We start from the raw sequence: 23,067 nt of genomic DNA, 5'->3' as shown, positions 1-23,067 counted from the left end.
ACCATGATCTAACTGAAATACTGTTCATTACAGCATTGAATCTGCTCATTCACTTATCAGACAAGCTCCAGTCTAGACTTGCACAAGTCTCTGAGGCATTAATTATTATTTCAAATCATAAATTTCTTATTATTTAAAAAATAAGAACAATTTGTCCCTATAAGAGACTGGAGTCCTTACTGTCCACATATCTAGACTTGCCTATTATAAGGATAGAATTACTATACACCAATGTAATTATCATTCAGTACAGCCTGGGAGCAAGGCTAGCTCAAGGCCATCATGGCACAATATAATATCCTCCACTCCATGCCACACAATCATGTCAGCACTAGCAATTACAGTTTTGCATTACATTTTTTCAAGAAAGAATTGGTCCAAGATCCGTATTTGGGAGAATTTATAGCACACAAGGATGTAAGTTACCAATATCCTCTAATCGGGAATTGAAACCAAATTCTGAGAAAAAGAATAATCTTTTTGGTCATTTTTCTTTGCCATATCAGATAACCTTCCTTCATCCAAGACCTGGCGCCATGCTACAAGGTCACCTTTGCGCTATGACAGATGTAATCCATATACTTTATCACTGACTTTCAATCATATCGCTAGCATCCTTTAGTGTATTAAGGCCGAGGGCTCATCAGTGTGATCTTAGCGCTGAGACAATTCTTTAACTATGACTTACAACAATCGTAGTTCCAAGACCACATTTTGGAATGGAACCTGGAATTGCGAGTGATCGTTTTTAAAATTTCAGCCGAGGAATCATCCAACAGATTTATAATTTTCAATTACCAATGTCAGTTCTACGATTCCTATTCCCAGTTGTGTCTGAGTTGTGTTGGCCATTGTCCTTGAACCAATCCAACCGGGGAAAAAGTCTGCAAGTAACCTTCATCGATTGCAAGGTCATCAATTTGTCCCTTAACAAGCCCTCTAATGAAGGAGAGTTTCATCCCAGCTTGACATTGTGTCATTGTTAAGCTTTCAATCTGATTTTCCATTGCTCATTACAGACCAGGATGCATTATTCTTTTATCAATCGCTCCGATCGTCGTAACACATTTCCCCAGCTCAATAATTCTGTGTTTTTGTGCCATTTTATTATCCCTATTTCCTTCCCCGTGGCTGCCAGGACGTTACAAATGAACATTTCACAATATTGTATTATTTGGTACTGGGCAATGAACATTTTCTTGTTTGATGACCCCAAAGATGGCCTCACAAGGCAGTGAGTTGGGTTTAACGCCGCTTTTAACAGTATGCCAGTTATATCACGGCATGTCAGCTTAATGTGGGAGGAAAGCCCCATTTTAACTAATAATTAATGCCTCAGAGTCTAGACTGGAGCTTGTCTGATAGGTGGGTGAGTAGATTCAATACTGTTTTGAGCAGTATTTCAGTTATATCATGGTACCAGCTAATTGTGAGAGGAAAGTCCCAAGAAAAGCATAACACTTTAATGAAGCAAGCCAATAAATACGGCAATGGTGAGCAATACATTTTTTCGAAGGCATGGTCAAAGTAGGGTGTGTACAGCTTGAATGGCCTCATGAATTAGTTTGAGTGAGTGAGTGAGTTGGGTTTAACGCCGCCTTTATCAGTATTCCAGTTATATCACGGCATGTCAGCTTAATGTGGGAGGAAAGCCCCATTTTAACTAATAATTAATGCCTCAGAGACTTTTGCAAGTCTAGACTGGAGCTTGTCTGATAGGTGGGTGAGTAGATTCAATACTGTTTTGAGCAGTATTTCAGTTATATCATGGTACCAGCTAATTGTGAGAGGAAAGTCCCAAGAAAAGCATAACACTTTAATGAAGCAAGCCAATAAATACGGCAATGGTGAGCAATACATTTTTTCGAAGGCATGGTCAAAGTAGGGTGTGTACAGCTTGAATGGCCTCATGAATTAGTTTGAGTGAGTGAGTGAGTTGGGTTTAACGCCGCCTTTATCAGTATTCCAGTTATATCATGGCGTGTCAGCTTAATGTGGGAGGAAAGCCCCATTTTAACTAATAATTAATGCCTCAGAGACTTTTGAAAGTCTAGACTGGAGCTTGTCTGATAGGTGGGTGAGTAGATTCAATACTGTTTTTAGCAGTATTTCAGTTATATCATGGTACCAGCTAATTGTGAGAGGAAAGTCCCAAGAAAAGCATAACACTTTAATGAAGCAAGCCAATAAATACGGCAATGGTGAGCTATAAAATTTTTCGAAGGCATTGTCTGAGTAGGGTGGTTACAGCTTGAATGGCCGCATGAATTAGTTTGAATGAGTGAGTGAGTGAGTGAGTGAGTTGTGTTTAACGCCGCTTTTAACAGTATTCCAGTTATATCACGACGTGTCAGCTTAATGTGGGAAGAAAGCCCCAAGTGATGCAGGTCTCAGACGTTTACCACTTCGGTGAAACCCACGAGTACGGGTATGGTGCTGACAAACCTAGAAACATAATCGGGGCGAACCGGGATTCAAACTCACTATCATAGGTTTCTGGCGTGCCCACGGGATGCAACTCTGCACAGCGAATCGCGGCACATTACACAAATGGGCCCCCTCTCACAAAGGAGAATTGGAAGAATGCGGGTTCAAGTGTTTATTTTTTTTACAGTTTGTGACATTTTGAATCAGTTTTTCCTTGTTCTATTTTTGTTGAGGAATGCATTCATTTGAAGGAAATTTCCTTATTGACATATTTCTGTTGTCCTTAATACACTTCAAACAATTAAATATTTTGATAAAGAGCTTGTTGACGGAGACACTTAAAGATATTGAATAGTTTCAGCTGAAATTGTATATTTGAATCTCATTTCACCATCATCCACTTTACATACATGTATCGGTATTTTCCTTGATATTCTTGACATGTATTATTATTCTAATATTAAATAGTTTATGTTGAAATATTAATATACTTTCTATCATCTTTGGCATGGCTCTGATTTGTAAAGATTGTTTTCGAATATCTGATAATTCTTAAAGCATATGACTGCACCGAAGTCTTCCATAACCATATCTATTTCCGTGGCGTAGAGGAAATTGTTGAAGGTCATCATCGTATGCTAAAATATTTAAAAGGGAAGGGCCCCTCTAATTACATTAGGTGTGGTGCTAAAAAAGTAGATTTTTGTTAAAAGACAATATCAACATAGACTAGTGAATTACGAATCTGAAACTGTGTTATTTCTCTGTAGAGCCCATCCCAGTGAGCTTGTTATAAAAACATCAGAGTTGATGTTTGTTGCTAACCCGTATTGTGTGGGAATTACTTTTTGGGGGGAATGATTGGAAAAACAGCTCCTTTTGAATTACGTTTGTAATGATTGTGTGTATGCTGTTTAGAAAAAATGTGATTTAAAATGAAGAGCTGAGTTAAAAAAGGGGAGCAGGTGGTAAAGGCAGTGGAGGGTCATTTGGGTGCGTTTGTTCGGGGCAGAAAATGTAATGTGTGCGTACTTTGATTTATCTGTGCTTATGTGAAGTTTGTTAAAGTATCACAGTCTGACTGTATTCAGGAAAGTTTTGTCTGACTGTCTGTTTGTCTGTCTGTCTGTCTGTCTGTCTGTCTGTCTGTCTGTCTGTCTGTCCGTCCGTCCGTCAATCCGTCCGTCAATCCATCTGTCTGTGTCTGCCCCTATTGGTTTTTTACCCGACTGTCTGCCTGTTTATCTGTGAATATAAGATAGCTGTGCGATAAGTCGCAAAGAACAATGGAGAACGAAGTACGGTTTATTTCACAATAAAACATTGTTCTATCATGACGTCATTTCTGGAAAATTCAACCTTGCGCTTGCAACTTGATGACGTCATATATTGGAGGACGTCTTTTTTTAAAGGGAAGCGTCTAGTGAGTTGTTCCCCAAAGATGTATCTGGGCAACACAGATAAACGCAAAGGCCAGATTATCGCATCCAAAAGCAGAAGAGAGATGGGACAAAAGGTACAGGTCATCAACATTAGGATTGTGAGAATATGTGGGAAATACCCACCTGTGCCTAAAATGGACTTGTCCGACATTTAGGTGCCATCATTTGGCCATTGCATTCATCTGTGCTGTCTAGCTACATCTAAGAGGAACAGCTCAACAGACATTTCCTCCTGGAAAATAACGTCGTCCTATTTATGACGTCATCAAGTTGTGAGCGCATGTTCAAATCTCCAGAAATGACGACATGATAGAACAATGTATTATTGTGGTTCTTTGCAATTTATCGTGTAGCTATCTTATAACCGTTCATGAAATGTCAACGTGGACCATATTCGTGTTCTTTAGTACACTCATGTTGATGTCATGCTGGAATACAGGAATCGATAAAGCCAGACTGCGTATTTTACAGAACACCCACCCAAGTTTTACTGCTAATAACAATGGCATTGAAAGCATTATGATAGATCTTCGCCACCACCCTTGGGGACTTCGCTACAGCTTTCTGCAGATATACCATATATGACGTAATAAGTGCCCCGGGCGCTCTCAAAATTAGAAATAGGGGGCTCTTATTAGAATATTATTTCTGTGAAAAAAAAGTTGAAAGATAAATTTTGTGGTTTATGCTGACAGCCAGATATACTTTTCCAGAATTTAATTGCCCATAATTAAGGGTGCATATAACACATGAGTATCATACGCGAATAAATAAGTCAGGATGTTTTGGTTGTATTTACACAAAAAGGTTTCAAAAATGCCTCTTTTGCTTCCTGAATTATTGAAATACTAACACACCTTACTAAATATAAATAGGATAGTGGTACAAGTTTTCTTGTTAATTGGGCTTGAGTTCAGTTTTTTTAGAATATCACTTTCAACATGACTTGCCGTAAAACTGCTTCCGAATTACTGAAAGTGACATATGCAAATATTTCTGCCATGAATTTGGAAATGATTTATCCTGATTGGTCATTCAGAGGTATCAAATCACAATCACCACCTCTGATTAAAACAGCTGTTTTGACGCCTGCATCACGTGCACAGCATAAGTTAATGTTGCACTGCATAAATTAATGTTAACTGAAAAGTATTTGTCAGTCATTGTTGAATGTATTTCAAGTTTTGTTGACAAATTTGGCTTTGTTCTATAGACGACTGTGATGTCATAAATGTTACGACACAATGAGGGATGTGATGTCATAACGGTGTCATGCTGTGTAACCATGCATATATTACTGTAATTTCGATCTACAAACACTGGACTCAACCCATGCCGCTTCACTCAATATATTTACTGACACAAAAGAGTTCGCATTCTATTTATTCATGGTAGAATGGAGATTAACATACCGTGTTTTCAATGTAGAGCTAGGTGTCCTGTAGATTTAATAACATTTAAAACTAGTATCTTAATATGTTAATTATATATGAGACTGTCAAGAAAATACGTTCTGGAGTTAGAGAGTATTCTGGAGTAGAGAAATTCAACATTCACTGTAAGGGTGTTAAGTGCAACTAATATTGCGAAGTCATGCTCTCTGCTTTGCGAAGGAGGAACTATATTCTTAATGCAAGAATTCTGTTGTTTATTTTCCCCCATAAGGTTCATATATTTGTCATTTTTATCGGGAATACCGCTTAAACAAGCCACAGGCTTTCCTCACAGCAACAATGACTGTTGTGTGTGTGGCGAATAACTGCGATAAGAAAGATTCTAAATGTCATTTGGGTGTATCAAGATGTAGGATTATGAAACAAAGATGTGTTGTAAGTTGACAGATATTTGGTGTTAGATACAGCAATCACCTTGGTGCATCTACATTGGGTGTTCTATGCTACGTGGCACCTGTGCATGTAGATACTGAGGGAGTTTATGTCAAACTCCGGCTCAGACACTTCGAGATTATCTGAAATTAAGCAACACCTTGTTCACAGTGTAAGGGGCTGGGAGCACTCGTGTGTTGATGTTGAGAGATTACGTCAGTCTTTGGGATTCTCTGACTTGTCAGCTTATATCATCGCAAGAAGTCCTGATGGGGCGTACTGTTTAGGTAATACAACTCAGGGATCCGGAAATGGTTCTGTGTGCCAGACTTGTCCAATTGTGATGGCAAAATGTCCAGATTTGAAATAGCGCTAACGGGACAATTTAAAATTTGGTCAACATCAGATGAATCATAAACTAAGATGAGTCAACTTTTTTTGTAAAAGATGAACGTAAATGTCCTTAATAATGCTTACTGGTAGTATAAGAAATTAAAACTTGTCTGTTTATTGTAGTTCTGCTAATATCTGTAGTCTATACCTAGATCCATTGAAAGAACATCAGTCAGTGCAAAACACGAATTAGTCATGAAATGAAAGTAGGACCAATTGTTTCCTGACAATCCGCTTTCGCTTAGAGATGATTTCACATTTTAGATTCAACTTTATGCTTTATACTTTTGTTTATGCCTTTGGGAATGTCACCATAGTGAATTTTGAAAAGGTTTGCGACTGACCATGAATTTACCTTTTTGTTTGTTTGATCAGATTGGTTCGATATTGCAGACGAACGGAACATCAACCAACTTTCCCCTTACATTCTTACTATGCCAGTTACATGATAGTTGTAATGAAACAGAAATTCAAAATAACCAACAAAGAAAATAATTTTGCAGGGGTAAGAATATTCTGCGTCATGGCAGTCATCACTTGTTTGTAAACATAACGGTCAGTCAGTTGTGAGTTCAACTCCAACCATGGTTGTGGCCACCTATCACTGTGGGGAGTTTTCAGTGGTGGCAGCGATAGTATAGAGAGCTCCGTGCATGGGTTAGCGGTGTGAGGAGCTTTTCAGGGTACATGAGTTTGAATCCCAGACGCCACCACCATGCATGAGATGCTTGTAGGTTTTATCAAAACCTGACATCAGGTCATGTCCGTCAATGTCCTGATAATGTTGATGCTGTTGATGGAGATATTTCAACATCTGTTTACAAGCAGTAAGAAGCAATGACGACACATTTGAACTTTGACATATGACAGTATAAATTCTGTCACACTCTTATCTCCTTTCCTGGTTATTCTCTATATGTAGCAGACGCTCAGTGGTGGGTGGGATTAATCGATATCTGTCCGTCACAATCAGCAGACCACTAGAGAATACGTACAAATCGTTGCAGTTAGTGTGTAATTGATTAGATTTGACCAGCGGTTATTTCATTCTGGGTCGTAAATACAATAGCCTTACTGTTGTCCATACATAGTCTTGTGCTGGAATTCTGGGAGAAACGCTTCAAAATATATCTTGGGGTTATTGTTTTCTTGTTGTGACAAGGAAATTATTATTTCACAAGATGTGGGGATGTTTTTGGATAACTTGATCTCATCACTTGGGAGGATGTAGGAGACAGGTGTTTATAAGAACAATCACAAGTGAGCTTCTTCATTAATGACAAGACAAAGCTTGGTGTGCTTTCGATGAGAGGTCATATGTTACACATTAATTTCCGTATGAAGGGTAAAGCTAGGTGAGTACATGGATGTACTTGGTTTTGATCATTTCTTATTTGCATATTTTGATATACCTCTTTTGATATTTAATTTTTTTTTTTTTTTTAAAAACTTTCTTCGACAATTTTTTTATTAAGGATATGGTATTGTATGAAGTTATGATTTGCTGAAGAATAAGTATTAGACTCATTCATGACTTAAGTGACTGTTTTAATTGTTTTTTATGTTTAAGAACTTTCTTTGACAATGTTTTTAGTAAGGATATGGTATTGTATGAATTTATGACTTTTTGCAGAATTATCACAGGACTCATTCATGAGTGGGTTTTTTGTGTGATATTATTTCAATATTCAGATTAATACTTTAAAAGATAATGTGTTAGTAGATGATGTTAAAGCATAAAGTTTTTAAAAAGTATTTAATGAAAAGAAAAATATATTTAGCTTAATACTTGATGGGAGAATTGAAACACCCTTAAAGTATTTCATACGCCTCTGATAGAATTGCATGTACAGTTTGCCTTGGCAACAGGGGGCCACCCAGTCTAAATGTTGCAAAATGAATTCCTTATTTTGAGTATACCCTTTAAAGTTTATACCTCCCCTTCAGTGGTAAGCCGTATATGTCAGAAAAACATACACTGGAAATGTCAAATACCCACTTATCAAAGTCTTTAGGTTTTGTTTTGACAGCCCATGACAGTTTTTTCCTGGTGTGTTGTTATTTGCTTAACCTTTTCAGCCAAGTCGACTTTTTGCAGTCCAGGTAAGGGCAGAAGTCACAGGTGCCCCCTCAGACCAAAACATACAAAACAAGGACTGACCATAATTATGTAATTAAAACGGAAAATGATTAATTTCATGTGTATGTGTACTTGAAAATATCTCTATTACGAAATGACCAAATTTAAATACTTCTTATTTCAGTGTTATTTTTTTTAATTTTTAAATCTTTTTTATTTATCTTTGTCATAGAATTTAGTTTCAGGATAATTATTAGTATTTGAATACAAAATAAGAATTTACTTTTGAAAAAGATGAGTGTAATGAATGAATATATACTTTAAGCTGCAGACATTGAGATTGTCATGACATGACATGACATACAAAAGTTTTTGATCAGTAAGGCCATGTAAACTTAAGTTTTATAGGCTATATAATGCTAACCAGGATCTGATGACCTAATGCCGGAATAATGACGTGACTAGGTAAACAAATTTCACTAGGTCATATAAGGTCATCACCTAGTTGCCATGGCAACATAGGCTTGTTTCAAATCATGCGTCAACTTGTGGAATGTTATACAGTCAAAAGAAATTTTATTGGATTGAGTGGGTGTAGAAACTATGTCAAAGTTGATGGATGTTATCTTGCAACGAATGTGTCGTTGTGCTGTGAAGGGATTTAAAGGAAAAATGTTGAAATTGAAATATATATCCCAAATATTAAATGTCCACACCAGAGAATAACTAGGTTATCCGCTGAAACCAATTCAATAAATGCCAAAATAGAAGTAAAAATTATATGAATGGATCACTCAAAATCAGTGAGGACACAGGGTGTTCAAGAAAAGTTAAGCATGACCAGACTCGAAGTAAAATCTTTTTTTAAATATTTCTGACCTTTTCTGAAAGGAAAATAAGTGAAACCAAACGTTTATACTAATAAAAAATATGTCCTCTACCTCACAGTTAAAATACAGACATTTAAATTATTTGTTATTCTGACCTTTCCTCTGAAAAGTAAATCTGTCATCCAAAACTTTGTATAGCAGAAGTTAATTTATCTGATAGATCGGTACCTTAACACAGCATCTGCGTTTCTTCAACACACAGTATTCGTATTGATCTTTTGTGATCGCTAAAAAAATATAGTGAGCTGTTTTACCCAAATCGTTATACAAACGCCAAACTTGTACTGTATATCCTCCCAAGGTAGCCCATGCATATTTTATTCACAGGCTTATCAGTGCTATTGTGTAATACAAAGCAGATAATCATTCAGGGCTAGGCTCAAGGATGTTTCTCCAATTATTCAGTCTAGGAGGATACAGGTTTTTTTATCTGCATTGCACAAGGATTATGTTTACAAGCATTTGAAGAAATTAGAATTTCTAGGAAAGCAGTTGTTATCTGACAGAGAGAGAGATGTCAGTCGTAGAAGTATATGCTAACCTGCTGACATGGGCAAGAATTGTTGGTTATCTGACACCGAGAGCGATGTCTGTTAAGTCATTCCTAGAGACATACACTGAGCTGTTAACATGGGCAGGAGTTGTGTTCTGGTCAAGTTTCTCCATAAACTAAAGTGAGTTGATGTTTATGTGTTTCTGATGTGTGAAATATCTGTTTGGTCAAGTTGAAAGGTGAGTGTTGTTGATGGTTCTTTGATGTGGGTTATTTCACCCTATTCTATACTGCCCCACCTAAACAGATTCCACCCTATTCTATACTGCCCCACCTAAACAGATTCCACCCTATTCTATACTGCCCCACTTAAACAGATTCCACCCTATTCTATACTGCCCAACCCCAACAGATTCCACCCTATTCTATACTGCCTGACCCCAACAGATTCCACCCTATTCTATACTGCCCAACCCCAACAGATTCCACCCTATTCTATACTGCCCAACCCCAACAGATTCCACCCTATTCTATACTGCCTGACCCCAACAGATTCCACCCTATTCTATACTGCCCCACCTAAACAGATTCCACCCTATTCTATACTGCCCCACCCCAACAGAATCCACCCTATTCTATACTGCCCCACCTAAACAGATTCCACCCTATTCTATACTGCCCCACCTAAACAGATTCCACCCTATTCTATACTGCCCCACCCCAACAGATTCCACCCTAGTCTATACTGCCCAACCCCAACAGATTCCACCCTATTCTATACTGCCCACCTAAACAGATTCCACCCTATTCTATACTGCCCCACCTAAACAGATTCCACCCTATTCTATACTGCCTGACCCCAACAGATTCCACCCTATTCTATACTGCCCCACCTAAACAGATTCCACCCTATTCTATACTGCCCCACCTAAACAGATTCCACCCTATTCTATACTGCCCACCTAAACAGATTCCACCCTATTCTATACTGCCCCACCTAAACAGATTCCACCCTATTCTATACTGCCCACCTAAACAGATTCTACGCTAGTCTATACTGCCCCACCCCAACAGATTCCACCCCACTCACCTTACTGTTTTCCTAATGCCGCAGGTCTAACTTAGCTTTCAGCAGTCACACTGTCATTTCGTGAACATAACCATTAATCATATATGAGTAAAGGCATACGGTGCAAAACCTAATTTAACATTACCTGCAATACATTTGTCCTGCTTGTGTAGGAGACATTCTGGGTAATCAAGAAGGCTAGATATTCCGTGCCTACTGGAGAGGAAAATAAAATTTCGAAGTACATGATCACAATATCACTTTCGCTAATCATGTACAGCGAACAGGCTCGAGTGTAATGAAGTGTGAATGGACTCCACCCCCCAGACTTCACCTTTATCTGACGAGTTGTTGTACCGCATATCTATACCCTCCCTCAACAGGTGCTTGTCATCAATCGGAGAAAACAAGCCTTGAAAATACGTACCTTGTGTAACATTGCTCTGTGGAACCATGTGGAGCTCATGTCACGGATCAATGACTGCTTTTGTTCCGACAGGTCGTCATTTATAATGTAAACTTCCTTTCAAAGTTATATTTAATGAAGTCTTTCCCATTCCCGATTCGTGTCATCGAAGGAAGTTCCCACAGTCTTGGAATAATAATTGGCACGTTGGAGTCCGTTTCCTTTGGTTGTCTGCTTGGAGGATATACGATTGTGATGGGATCTAAGCCTATGATAACAAGACAGGACATGGAATATCCTTCAGGGGGGAAATGTCTAGCATGTGATGTCATTTAGTTAGTGGTCAAATGAGACACTTCCCTTGACTGGTGGAAATCTGTTTGACACTTGGGAATTTTTTCATGTTCTTGAAAAAGACAGTTTTCAAGTTGAAAGAAGCTGCAGTTTAAAATTGGGAGATTTCTGGAGAATAACATTGGTCAGTATTTTGAAATGATTTTTTTAAGAAATAGATTGAATATGTTAGTGGTTCGGATATTAATCGATATACTTTTTTCTGTAATTAAGTTTTGGTGATTGTAAATGTTTGATTTTGTATTTGTTCAAATTTAAACATTAATGTATTGTTTGTATTGGAAAATACAATATCATGTTGATCCACCAAAACAGTGATTGTGGATAGAGTTGATTGTGTTTTGTTTGTCATGAAATTATGACTGACAAACATCACAGGATACACATTTGTAGGGCCACAAGATCTGATAATATCCAGAGGATGTCTCATTGCAAGGAAGTAGAACTGCAGTTGATCAGACGTTCCTTTCAACTGACCACAGCCACAACGAGTTTGGGGGGATCTCTTTTGATCAAAATCCTGGATTAATTGGTTTATTGTGCTATTTTGTGAATGAACGATACTGTCAGTGGAATAATAATGGCTATTGATCTGATGAGGTGAGATATGTGCTGTCAAATCATGAATGTCATGCCATGACAAGGATGTGCTTTCATTATCCATCAACAGTTGTTGGGGGAGTAGGCTGAAGGTCTGTTTGAATGCAGATAGTTTTTCATCATTAGGGCACAGTATATGGCATGACAATGCATACATTAGGATCCTTATTGCAAGTGATTTTATTTCCATCAGATACCAGCTTGCACATGATTATCCTAATAGATTTGAGTTTTGTAATCAGTGATTTAGTCAAACATGTGTATGCAGTATTTGTTCCACAGCTTTTAAAGAATTACATAGGGCTTATGACTGTGTTCAGTGTCGTGAAGGATTGTTCATAGTCTTGTAGGTGGGTCAAGTGGGAATTTGGTGTAAAAATTGTGTTAATTTATGTCTTAACGTGATATCTTATTGGATCAGGATGAACGTTTTGATCTGCCTGAGTTTGAAAGAGTCTAGCCAAAAATTTGCTTGTGTAGTGTCCGTTTACTGACATTTTCTTGCTTTATGTCTTCCATGACATTAATCTTTTTAGTGTGCAACAAAGAGTGATGATTTGAAAGGAAGAAAAGCTTGATACTCAGTTAATCCAGATGAAGCTGTCAGCATTTATCAGTCATTGTTACAGAATAATGCTGCTTGAAAATACCCATGATCTGTCAACTTTCCTGAAAGGGCTGTTTCCAGATGAACAGTCTGACTTACAGAGTGTAAACTAACATGATTTCATGTCAGAGCCACTGTCTGTATGAAACATATCCTTCCAATATCTGTTAAGGCGCCTACTCCAATGTCTATATAAGACCTCTACTCCAATGTCTGTATAAGATGTCTGCTCCAATGTCTGTATAAGACGTCTGCTCCAATGTCTGTATAAGGCGTCTGCTCCAATGTCTGTGTAAGACATCTGCTCCAGTGTCTGTTAAGACGTCTGCTCCAATGTCTGTATAAGTAGTCTGCTCCCATATCTGTATAAACGTCTGCTCCAATGTCTGTATAAGATGTCTGCTCCAATGTCTGTTAAGACATCTGCTCCAGTGCATCTGCTCCAATGTCTGTATAAGGTGTCTGCTCCAATGTCTGTTAAGACGTCTGCTCCAATGCATCTGCTCCAATGTCTGTATAAGACGTCTGCTCCAATGTCTATATAAGTAGTCTGCTCCCATATCTGTATAAGACGTCTGCTCCAAGATCTGCTTCAATATCTGAATATGACATCTATCCAGTGTCTGTATGTGAAGTCTGCCAATGTCTGTATGTCTGTTCTAAACATGTGTTGTTGTGTTTCAGGAAGCAGACGATGGACAGTCAGCTGTTCTGTGAGGCACATTTACCCAACACACCAGGTCCAGGCCCAACACCAGAGCCAGAAGACAAAGTGAGTCCTAGTTTATTGTCCAGCTGATCTATCTCCCCTGCTGGATTATAGGGCAGATACAGCCACCAGCACCTCATAACTGTCTGACATGAAGGTGACTAAGTGGAGAAACCTGAAAGCAGGTTATGACTTTAGTAGGAAATGGACGTCACTACCGTTTAGCTTGGACTCATTCTCTTGTTTTCATGTGACTGAAAAAGAATTGCAGATTTTTGGAGAGTTATGAATACAATGTTGATAGTTTGCTGAGTTTAACTCAGATTGCGTGGATCGATGCTCATGATATTAATCACTGGATTGTCTGGTCCAGACTCGATTATTTACAGACTGCCGTCATTTTGCTGGAATATTGCTGAGTGCAGCGTTGAACAACACAAAAAGAAAAAGGGGAGAATCTGTTGATTTGAGTGATTTCTCAGACTTAAACTCCAGTATGGTTGATATAATTTCTCTATAATTTTGTATTACTGTATTCGACGTAATAAACACCTAGGACGCTTGCAAAATTAGAAACAGGGGGCTCTTATTAGAATATAATTTTGGTGAAAGAGTTGAAAGATCCTTAATTTTGTGGTTTATGCTGACAGCCTGAAATGATTCAAAAGAAAAGTCTGTGTGTATTATACACGACAGATATATTTTTCCAGACTTTAATTGCCTGTAATTAAGGGTGCATATAACCCACGAGTGTGTATTATACACGAATAAATAAGTCTTGTGAACATTGATCAATCGGAAGAGTGCTAATCAGGATTGTTCACTAGCCAATATGTTAGCAAATATCACCGTGGGCACTTATTAGGTATATTAGTTGCAGCAATTCTACTTGGCCAGAATGAATGGCCAGTGAATTGCTGGGTCAGAATCAACTAGAACAACAATAGCATGACATCATTATGATGGTTGGAAAATGAAAATTCTGTCGATGGAAACATATTATGATGAAAAAATATTATTAGTACCTTAGATGTTAGACCCAAGACTTAGTCAATGAAAACTTTTCTTTAAAATAATTATAATTTTTTTTCTGCAAACAAACCTTTCCTCTTCTGTGGCATTGAGCAAACTAGACTTGGTTAGTTTAATCTAGACTTGCCTAGGCTTTCAGTAACAAAAAATACCTAAAAAATTAAAATTTCACAGTCATAGCGCAGGACTAGTTGGATGTTGTTGTAGATACTTGTGCTGACAGATAAAAATGTGTTGCCTCTAAAATGACTTATCAAAAATATGATTTAGGCAATTTGGGATAAAAATTTGCACCAACAATACAGGATTCCATCATCATGTGAAACCCTGATTGGAAAAAGGTATAAAACACACTGTATTTAGAATCAATATCATGGCAGTCATGTAGGTCAGTTTATTTTGGCTCATTAATGCTCTAGAAATGGCTTTCGAAAAATTGGTTTGGACAAGTGATTAAATGTTATCATTTCCATAACGAAAATGTATGCTACTTTGGAAATAAAAAATGAATTTCTTTGCCTTAAAGAAAAAAATATATTCCTTTCTGTGCCGAGTCAAGACTATTTTTTAGCCTTTGTTAATCAGTGTAATGAATTTTTTAAAGGACATTGTTTTACATTACTTGTAAGAAATCAAAGCAATCATGATTACAAGCTTAGCCATTGTGATTAATAAGTTTTTCCGATATTCTTCAAAGGAAACTGAAAACCATGAAAATTGCGAAATAAAAAATATTCTTGAAACTTTAATCTCTGGTTGGTAATTGTAAAACTAGGATTGAGGTGGAAATGTAATCAGTATGTGGAGGTCATTGCGAACAGAGAAATGTCATACATTGTTATGATAATCTGTCAATCACTAGCCAGGAGCTTGTGGTACTACTTGCCACACAACTTGTGACATTTGTAACCTAGATATGCCAGCCTGTGGAGTGATTGTGTCGTCAGCCTGATAGAAATGTCTGAATAGGTAACTGCTATGTGGTACATAAAACTGCCCTTCGATCAAAATAATTATTAATGTGCTTATGAGGGTGAGAAAGTCATGAGGGTGAGAAAGTCTTGTTGATTTATAATATTCCAACTACTGAGTTTCACCCTGAGTCCCAAGAATGGAATTTGTAGGTAGAAAAGATGGTAATTACTGAAATGCACTCACTCACTTACCCCAAAACCCGCCCACTCACTCACTCACCCAAAAACCCACTCACCCAAAAACTCACTCACTCACCCAAAAACTCACCCAAAAACTCACTCAATCACTCACTCAATCACTCACTCACCACAAAACCCACTCACTCAGTCACCCACCACCAAGGATGTGTTTGGCGATGATATCCAATAATTTATTAATTATAGCCTATCCATGCTACTCGTGTTTACCAAGGTTATTCTCGAATATATAACCTGCATCTACTTTCCCACATTAAGCTGATCAACACGGTGATATAACTGGTACATTGTTGTTGAAAGCTGCATCAAACTCAGCCCGCTCACTCACACAAAATAGGCTTAAATCGTAAGCAGGTCGTGATGGGTTGTGGGCGGCCAACAGAGAAGACAGACTCGTACAGCAGGACTCATTGATACTGTCAGGCAGGCTGTTGTGTGTGATAGTCATCCAGACCAGGGTTAGAATTAGTCATTTGGTAAGAAGACAAGTCTTGATAGTCCCGAGACCGCCTCAGAGGTCCAGTAGTGGTAGAGCGTCTGCCCGGAGAGCGGAAGGTCCGGGGTTCGATCCCCGACCGCGTCATACCAAAAGACGTTAAAAGATTGTACTTGTTGTTACCCTGTCTGGCGCACGGCATTAAGGGGCTAAAACAAGGACTGGTTGGCTCGGAGTCAGTATACTGTGTCTGAGTGGGGTATTCATGTTTAACTACGGCATGGTATCTCAGTGTGCTAGCACTATAAATCGGCATCAGTCCGGACTAGTACAAGCAGCCACACAAACACACACACGTACATGCACGTCGCTATATAAGTGCATGATCTTGGACGTAACGTTAAACCCCATTTCACCTCACCTTGATAGTCCCGACTGATATGTCCCATGTCTGATAACATCAACAAATATGTGGTATTGAGTGTTTAGCTAGAATTACATAGGCACATACTCCGAACAGATTTGAGGGCAGGTGAGCGAAGGTATATCAGTGCTTTCTTTGTATAAGCTTTTCAGTAAAACATATAATATTAATATGTTCTTACTACCTAAAAATATAATACCCTTTTTCCCGTTATGAATTCGTAATATAAAGTCTATTCCTGTTTATTATTGCTTCTTGGCTAGCTTTTAATTGCTTTGAGAACTATTTAGAATCACACGGTGTCGCATTAGGATAATTGTCTAAATATTAAATAATATTAAACTGTTCTTTCATAATTCTTCGTCAAGAGTGTTCTTGTGGTTAGAGCATCTGCCTGGAGAGCGGAGGGTCGTGGGTTCGATCTCCGGCCACATCATACCAAAAGAGGTTAAAAGATGGTGCTTGTTGTTACCCTGCCTGGTGCTTAACATATGAGTGCAATAATCTTTAATGTGACATTTCACATCATCTCTTCCACATTTTTTAATATATTACCCCAAAACAACTCTTTTTAAAGTTGAGACCTGAATCATTTCTGGCTTTTCTCCCACATCACGCCAACACGCCGTGATGTAAAGGGAATACTTTTAAAAAAACAACATATGGGATAACACCCAGCTCACTCACTCACCCATTTTTCCTGGAATTGCAAAGTTCACAAAAGTATCCCATTGTGTTTGTTTATTGATTTCATATAAAGGGTTCTGTGTGCAATGTTCTGATAATGCTATTGGGGTTATTCTTGGAGTTTCAAGATGGCATAGAATAGATTTTATGGATGGTAGTTTTAGAATGATATATTATTCATAGACCTCAGGTCAATGTTATTTCAGCCCTATTCTTATTGGAAACATTATTTTTCTCCTGAAAGGGTATGTGAAACTACATCATTCAAAGTATTTTATTCCTACCATAGGTTTAACCGTAGTATATTTGTTGGTTATTATTTTCGGCTTAACTTTCTAACAACTACCTGTAACTAGAGGGATGGTTTAACCCTTGCCATGTTGCCATGCAGGAAGCAGAGGTACTGTAAGTCCCAAGGTTCCATAGTCGTTGGTTGGTTGGTTGGTTTGTTTGTTTGTTGTTTAACGCCGCACTCAGCAATATTCCAGCTATACGACGGCGGTCTGGACCAGACAATCCAGTGATTAATATCATGAGCATCGATCCACGCAATTGGGATCGATGACATGCATCAACCAAGTCAGTGAGCCTGACCACCCGAACTCGTTAGTCGCCTTTTATGGCAAGCATGGGTTGCTGAAGACCTATTCTAACCTTGAATCTTCACGGGACTTTTCCGTAGTCATGATAATGGTGGCCTAATTTCGGTTGCTGTTTTTTTAAGCCTGATTTTTCCACTTTTTGTATCATTGTCAAACAGTCAGTTTTACTGTACTCAAACTAGTTTTAAATAGATCTGTGGTACATCACTGGTGATCATACTGTCCTTTGACAACAGGTTATTTAGAAAAAATATATTAATGTGGTTATTAATACACAATGTGGATGAAATATTGCAGAGATCACTTTATATTTTAACTCAATCATTCCCTTTTGGAAATTCTCAAAACAACTGTTTTTAATTTATTTGTTAAAGATTTTGACAAAATCTGTAAAACAAAATGCAAATTAATCTATCCCTGTGAATTAAGATATGGAAGATCTGACACTTTTTTATCTATGTAAGCCATGTAAGATTTCATAACCATACATTGATAAATGCTGATTTAAAACAAAACAAAACGAAACAAAACGACAACACCTTTTGTTTATATTGCAGTGCAGGATACTGAATCACTAAGTTCATTATGAAATGAAAGTATTTAGAGTAGGGGAACATTCTGCAGTCAAATGCTAGCATGCCATTGTAACTAATAGAGTCCATATCTCATCATGTTGATAGACCTTCAGGCACTCACTCCTTGGAGCACCCAGGGATCTGAATAATTCTCTTAGTGACTAGACACAACATAATTAATACCTCGTTTACTCATTACACAATCCTGCAAGAACACTCCTACTTGCGTGAATGAATTAAGTAGTGGTTGGAAAACATTATGTAATTCGATTATTTCTCGAAGAAAATGGCATTGCTTATGGTATGAGCTGATACTTTATTTATTTCAATCTCTTCTCAATTGCATTTGGTAATCAATTTTTGGTTAATTGATGTTTTCTACGCTTCTTGGTTACATGTGTATAGTTTTAAGGTCACGTTTGCTGTAATAGGCCTTTTGAAGGTATTTCTAGCATTTGTATGATATTACTTAATCTCCAACCAAAATATCATTAGGTAAATAAAATGAATTATTTTGAAAAGATTGAGCATGTTTTTAAACCCTGGGCTGGTCTAATAGGTAGGAGTAGTATTTAAACGATTCATCTATACCACACATGTGGTTACAGTGAGTGTTACAGTGTGGTTACAGCTGTGCCATATGGTACATGGTTTGCACATGCAGCTAGGGAATAACACCTTATATCACCCTGGACTTTGGAGTGACCTGTGGTCATCTGGCTGACCACTGGCCACCACAGGCGAGGGGACTAGACAGAAAGAGGAAAGCAACAAGTGATTTATGATGATTGAAGGCATGTGGACTTGATGGATGGCAGTCGTCAAGGCTGTATTATGAGACTGTTTCTATGGCTGGAGTCAGCATTTAGGCCATGATATTATTGTGTTATATTACAAGCCTAGTTCTCGGATGGCGGAGAGTTTTGAGGTAATAAGGGTTATTTTTATGATAAGTAAATTATTGATATTATTTTAATCTAATTTGTAAAGATATAGCTTTATCAAATTGAAGGCAACTTTCAACCTTGATTTCTGAGGCTGTTTCTACATGTACTCTTTTCTCGATAATATGCAACACAGTGTCTTGTGATAGATATTTTAGGCCTTTTTTTTTTCATGGATTATTTTTATTTGTGATAATGTAAATATGATTTTAATAAGATGTGGTTGTACAGGACATCTTTTCTTGATTATGGAAGCTTGGCATAACACATTTGATTATTTGTAACAATCTCATGTAAGAAAATGTCGAACAAAGTTCATATAGATATTTATAGAATAATTTGTAAATGGTAGATAAATGTGACCTTGTTCCAGTAATGCAAATGAGTTGAATATATTTTTCTTCGTATAGCTGAGATGACCATTTACAAGCTAAAACAGATTATGTTTGTTTGATTGTTTGTTCTTTGATGCCGCACTCAGCAATATCCTAGCTGTACGATGGTGGTCGTTGTAGGTTAGATTCGTGTCATAAAAGATGCATGTCGATTCAGGTTCAGCATGTGAGTGAGTGAGTGAGTATGGTTTTACGCTGCTTTTAGCAATACACCAGCATTATGGTTGGGACACCAGAAATGGGCTTCATACATTGTACCCATGTCGGGAATCAAACCCAGGTCTTTGGCATGATGGAGATTGAACCCAAGCCTTCGATGTGAAGAGAAAAGGCTTCAACCACTTGGCCACCCCAAGGAGGGGCACGGGTGGCCAAGTCATCTTAGGCGCTGCGATTCGCTGTGCAGAGTTGCGTCCCTTGGGCCCCCAGAAACCTATGATGGGTTTCACCGAAGTGGTAAACGTCCGAGACCTGCATCACTTCGGGCTTTCCTCCCACATTAAGCTGACACGCCGTGATATAGCTGGAATACTGTTAAAAAAGCAGCGTTAAACCAACTCACTCACTCACTCACTGAAAGTCTGTTCATATTGGCTTTAACCATTCAGACACACTCAAAAGTAATGTCTCTTTGCCGATATTCTGACATTACAACATTATCATTTTATGTTCATTAATATAAATATTTCAATGCAATTTCAAAGGGATTAAATGCAGAACATGACAAATGTCAATCTTGATCATTTCACTTCCAGAATGCAGACCTGTTTGAGATGTTGGAACGCCTTCAGGGCAAGCGGATTGACGACCAGAGGTGTGATATGTCAGCCTTCTTCAAGGTAAATCCTCGTGTTAGCTTGTCGCATTACGTCACTGCACACTCCTGCACCACTAACGCATTCACATTCCTTATATAGTCAAACACACGCTGATACTACCTGTCTACCACTGTACTTAGGCGTCTGAACTTTTACAGCATAATGATGGGTCATTCAGTTTAAACTAAACATATTTTCCTTAAAATTAAAAAAAGAAGAAATATGTTATTTTTAATATTTTGTTCTTTTCATTTTATTTTCTGTGTTGACGTATATATTTTCAAAGAAAATATTTCAAAAATACAATTTTTTGACATTCTCTAGATTTCTGGGGGAACATGATTGAAAATGTCTTTTCATTTCATTTTCTGTGTTGACATATATTTTCAAAGAAAATATTTCAAAAGTAGTATTTTTTTTACATTCTCTCGACATTCTGGGGGAACATGATCGTGAATGAGGATTAGGTTTCATAGTTTCCCTTCTTCGAATCATTTGTTCTATTGATGTTTTTAACAAATTTAATTGTTTGAGAAAATGACTGAATTTTTTAAAACATAAAACAGCCTTGCAGCCCATTATCAGGTTATCATAGTGTTAAATCTTCACTTGAAATTGCAGCTGTGCATGTTAAAAAATAACACCAATAATATGAAGAGATTGTAAGGAGGACATGTTTTCCTTTGAAGTAAAATTCATGTATTGGAATTTCATCCTCGGAGAGGAAACTGCCTCAGGAATCGGTGGAGTAATGTCAGAGAACATTGATCTTCAGTGTCCTGTTTTCAGCTTCCATCAGTTTTTGTATGAATTATTAATAGGCTCTTTGTCTTTCAACTGTAGAATTTTGAAATCATTGACTTAATTCCTTTGTCTGGAATTTCAGATTAGAATGTATTATCAACAGATTTAAAAATAACAAACATAATAATGAGTATTTTGGTCCATTTCTGTGTTATGATAAAAGGTTGGATTGGATTAATGTCAAACTATGTTTTGAATCTGATGCCAGAAAATGATGTTTCAGTCTGAATTCTCTGAATCTTGTATGAATCAGAATGAATTGACAAGGTTATGTAGCTCGGAGAATATGTAGTTCTTTATTCACTTTTCATTTTTCATTCATGAAGAATTATTTGAAACGTGTTTAGGTGACAAATTTCTCATTTTTATATATGTCTCCTAAGATGATTTGATGCCTCATCCAAATGTTTATGATATCTTATGCTATAAACAAACAAGATTTAGGATCTTACAGTTTTTCAATATATTTCATTTTTATTAATAGGTTTATTTTTTTTAAACAAACATTAAATATTTGAAGGATTTTTTAATCCCAATAGCAATGGCTGTATTAGAAAAAGCTTATGAATATGCCTGAATGACCCATGGTCAATATCTAACAATTTGCTTTATGTCCAATTTCATGAGTTACAAACAAGTGTTACTGTTTGCAGTCTTTTTTAGCAAATCAGGAAATGTAAATTACATGTTATGAAAAAAAGAAATAAAAACTGAAAATTGTTTATGAATATGTCAGATTATATCCTTCTTGTGTTGGGTTACATCATGTCAGTTTTCGGTAGATATCAAGATCATTGGGTCAAAGGTGATCCTATAAGCAGCATAGACCCAACTCACTCACTCAAATGTGATCCTGGTAGATATGAGATAATCACAGACACAAAAAATTAAAACAATATTGACATGTTTCATGAAAAAATGCAAACTACGCAACATATATAAAGGAGTGAGGTGGTATCGCCACCATATTGAGACTGAAAACCTACATGCCATATTACATTTATACTGGTTGATTTCCTGATGCATTTTCGTTCCCAAATAATTTTCCAGCATTTTGAATGTTGTCCTATTTTTGTAACTAACATTTAACCCGATGTCAGTGTTCATCAGTGAACTCCCTGAGAAATGCCCTTAGTGTCCCCCCGCCCATACCCCTACTGACCTTGACCTTTCTATGTGTGGATAAGTTATCATTTCATCTTTTGAACTTCCCCATGCTGAGGTGTTCCCCATTCTTTGCAATGAATGATACAGAAAAACAAAATGTACAAATTGGTTGGACATACTTTTATTATTCAACTCAGATGGGGAGTTGACTCAACTAGTCTAAATTAATCTCCTCGTAATTAGCTATTACAGCATTTTCCAAGTCCTTTGTGAAGGCTCCTTGAGACTTCACTCAATTTTGCCCTTGCCACAGCTAACACAATCTAGGAGAGAATGCTCATTCATCAAATGTTCCTGAATGGAATGTTAGATTATTTTAAAGCTTATGTTGCCATTTTGGACAACTGAAGGAATTTACACTTTAAAAAAAAATGACCTTTTACAGCAACAAAATATTGATAATTGAGATATTTTCTACTGCTACAATTAAGAATTAATGAATGAAGAATCATTGGTGTGAAATGATTTCATTCAGAAATAGATCAACTGAAATTGGAGAAGATGACCTTAATTACACCTGTACGTTTCCATAGAAACATCTCGCATGTTTAAATAATTAATAATTTCAGAACTCACGATCTGCCTTTCTGTTTCACTGTCGTTCTACTAACATTCGAGACATGAATTAGCTACCTGGAGATGATCAGAAGAATGGCTATTGATTCTGATGTCAACCGAGTACTTTTAGTGAAATGTGATACAAAAGTCTGTCATT

The 23,067-nt window shown here is 37.3% G+C and overlaps 1 protein-coding gene across 14 annotated transcripts in view; it reads left to right on the top strand.

The window, feature by feature from the left end:
* The window catches only part of LOC139471376 (rap1 GTPase-activating protein 1-like), a 326,858-nt gene that overhangs the window by 277,307 nt on the left and 26,484 nt on the right, over positions 1–23,067 (top strand). For 13 of the 14 annotated variants that reach the window (XR_011653833.1, XM_071253710.1, XM_071253711.1 and 10 more), the window contains 2 exons: positions 13,272–13,359; positions 20,319–20,402. Coding sequence is in view for 13 of the 14 variants with exons in the window: in XM_071253710.1 (XP_071109811.1) it covers positions 13,272–13,359; positions 20,319–20,402 (172 nt within the window). In the remaining variant the exon portion in view is untranslated. Of the gene's footprint in view, positions 1–9,650; positions 9,733–13,271; positions 13,360–20,318; positions 20,403–23,067 lie in introns of those variants that run through there. The other variant, XM_071253714.1, reaches the window with a different exon arrangement.

Source organism: Haliotis cracherodii, unplaced genomic scaffold (assembly GCF_022045235.1).
Source record: "Haliotis cracherodii isolate W230 unplaced genomic scaffold, xgHalCrac1.p SCAF_22, whole genome shotgun sequence".
Lineage (NCBI taxonomy): Eukaryota > Metazoa > Mollusca > Gastropoda > Lepetellida > Haliotidae > Haliotis > Haliotis cracherodii.
The sequence above is the reverse complement of the archived record's forward strand: the minus strand, read 5'-3'. Positions and strand labels throughout refer to the sequence as shown.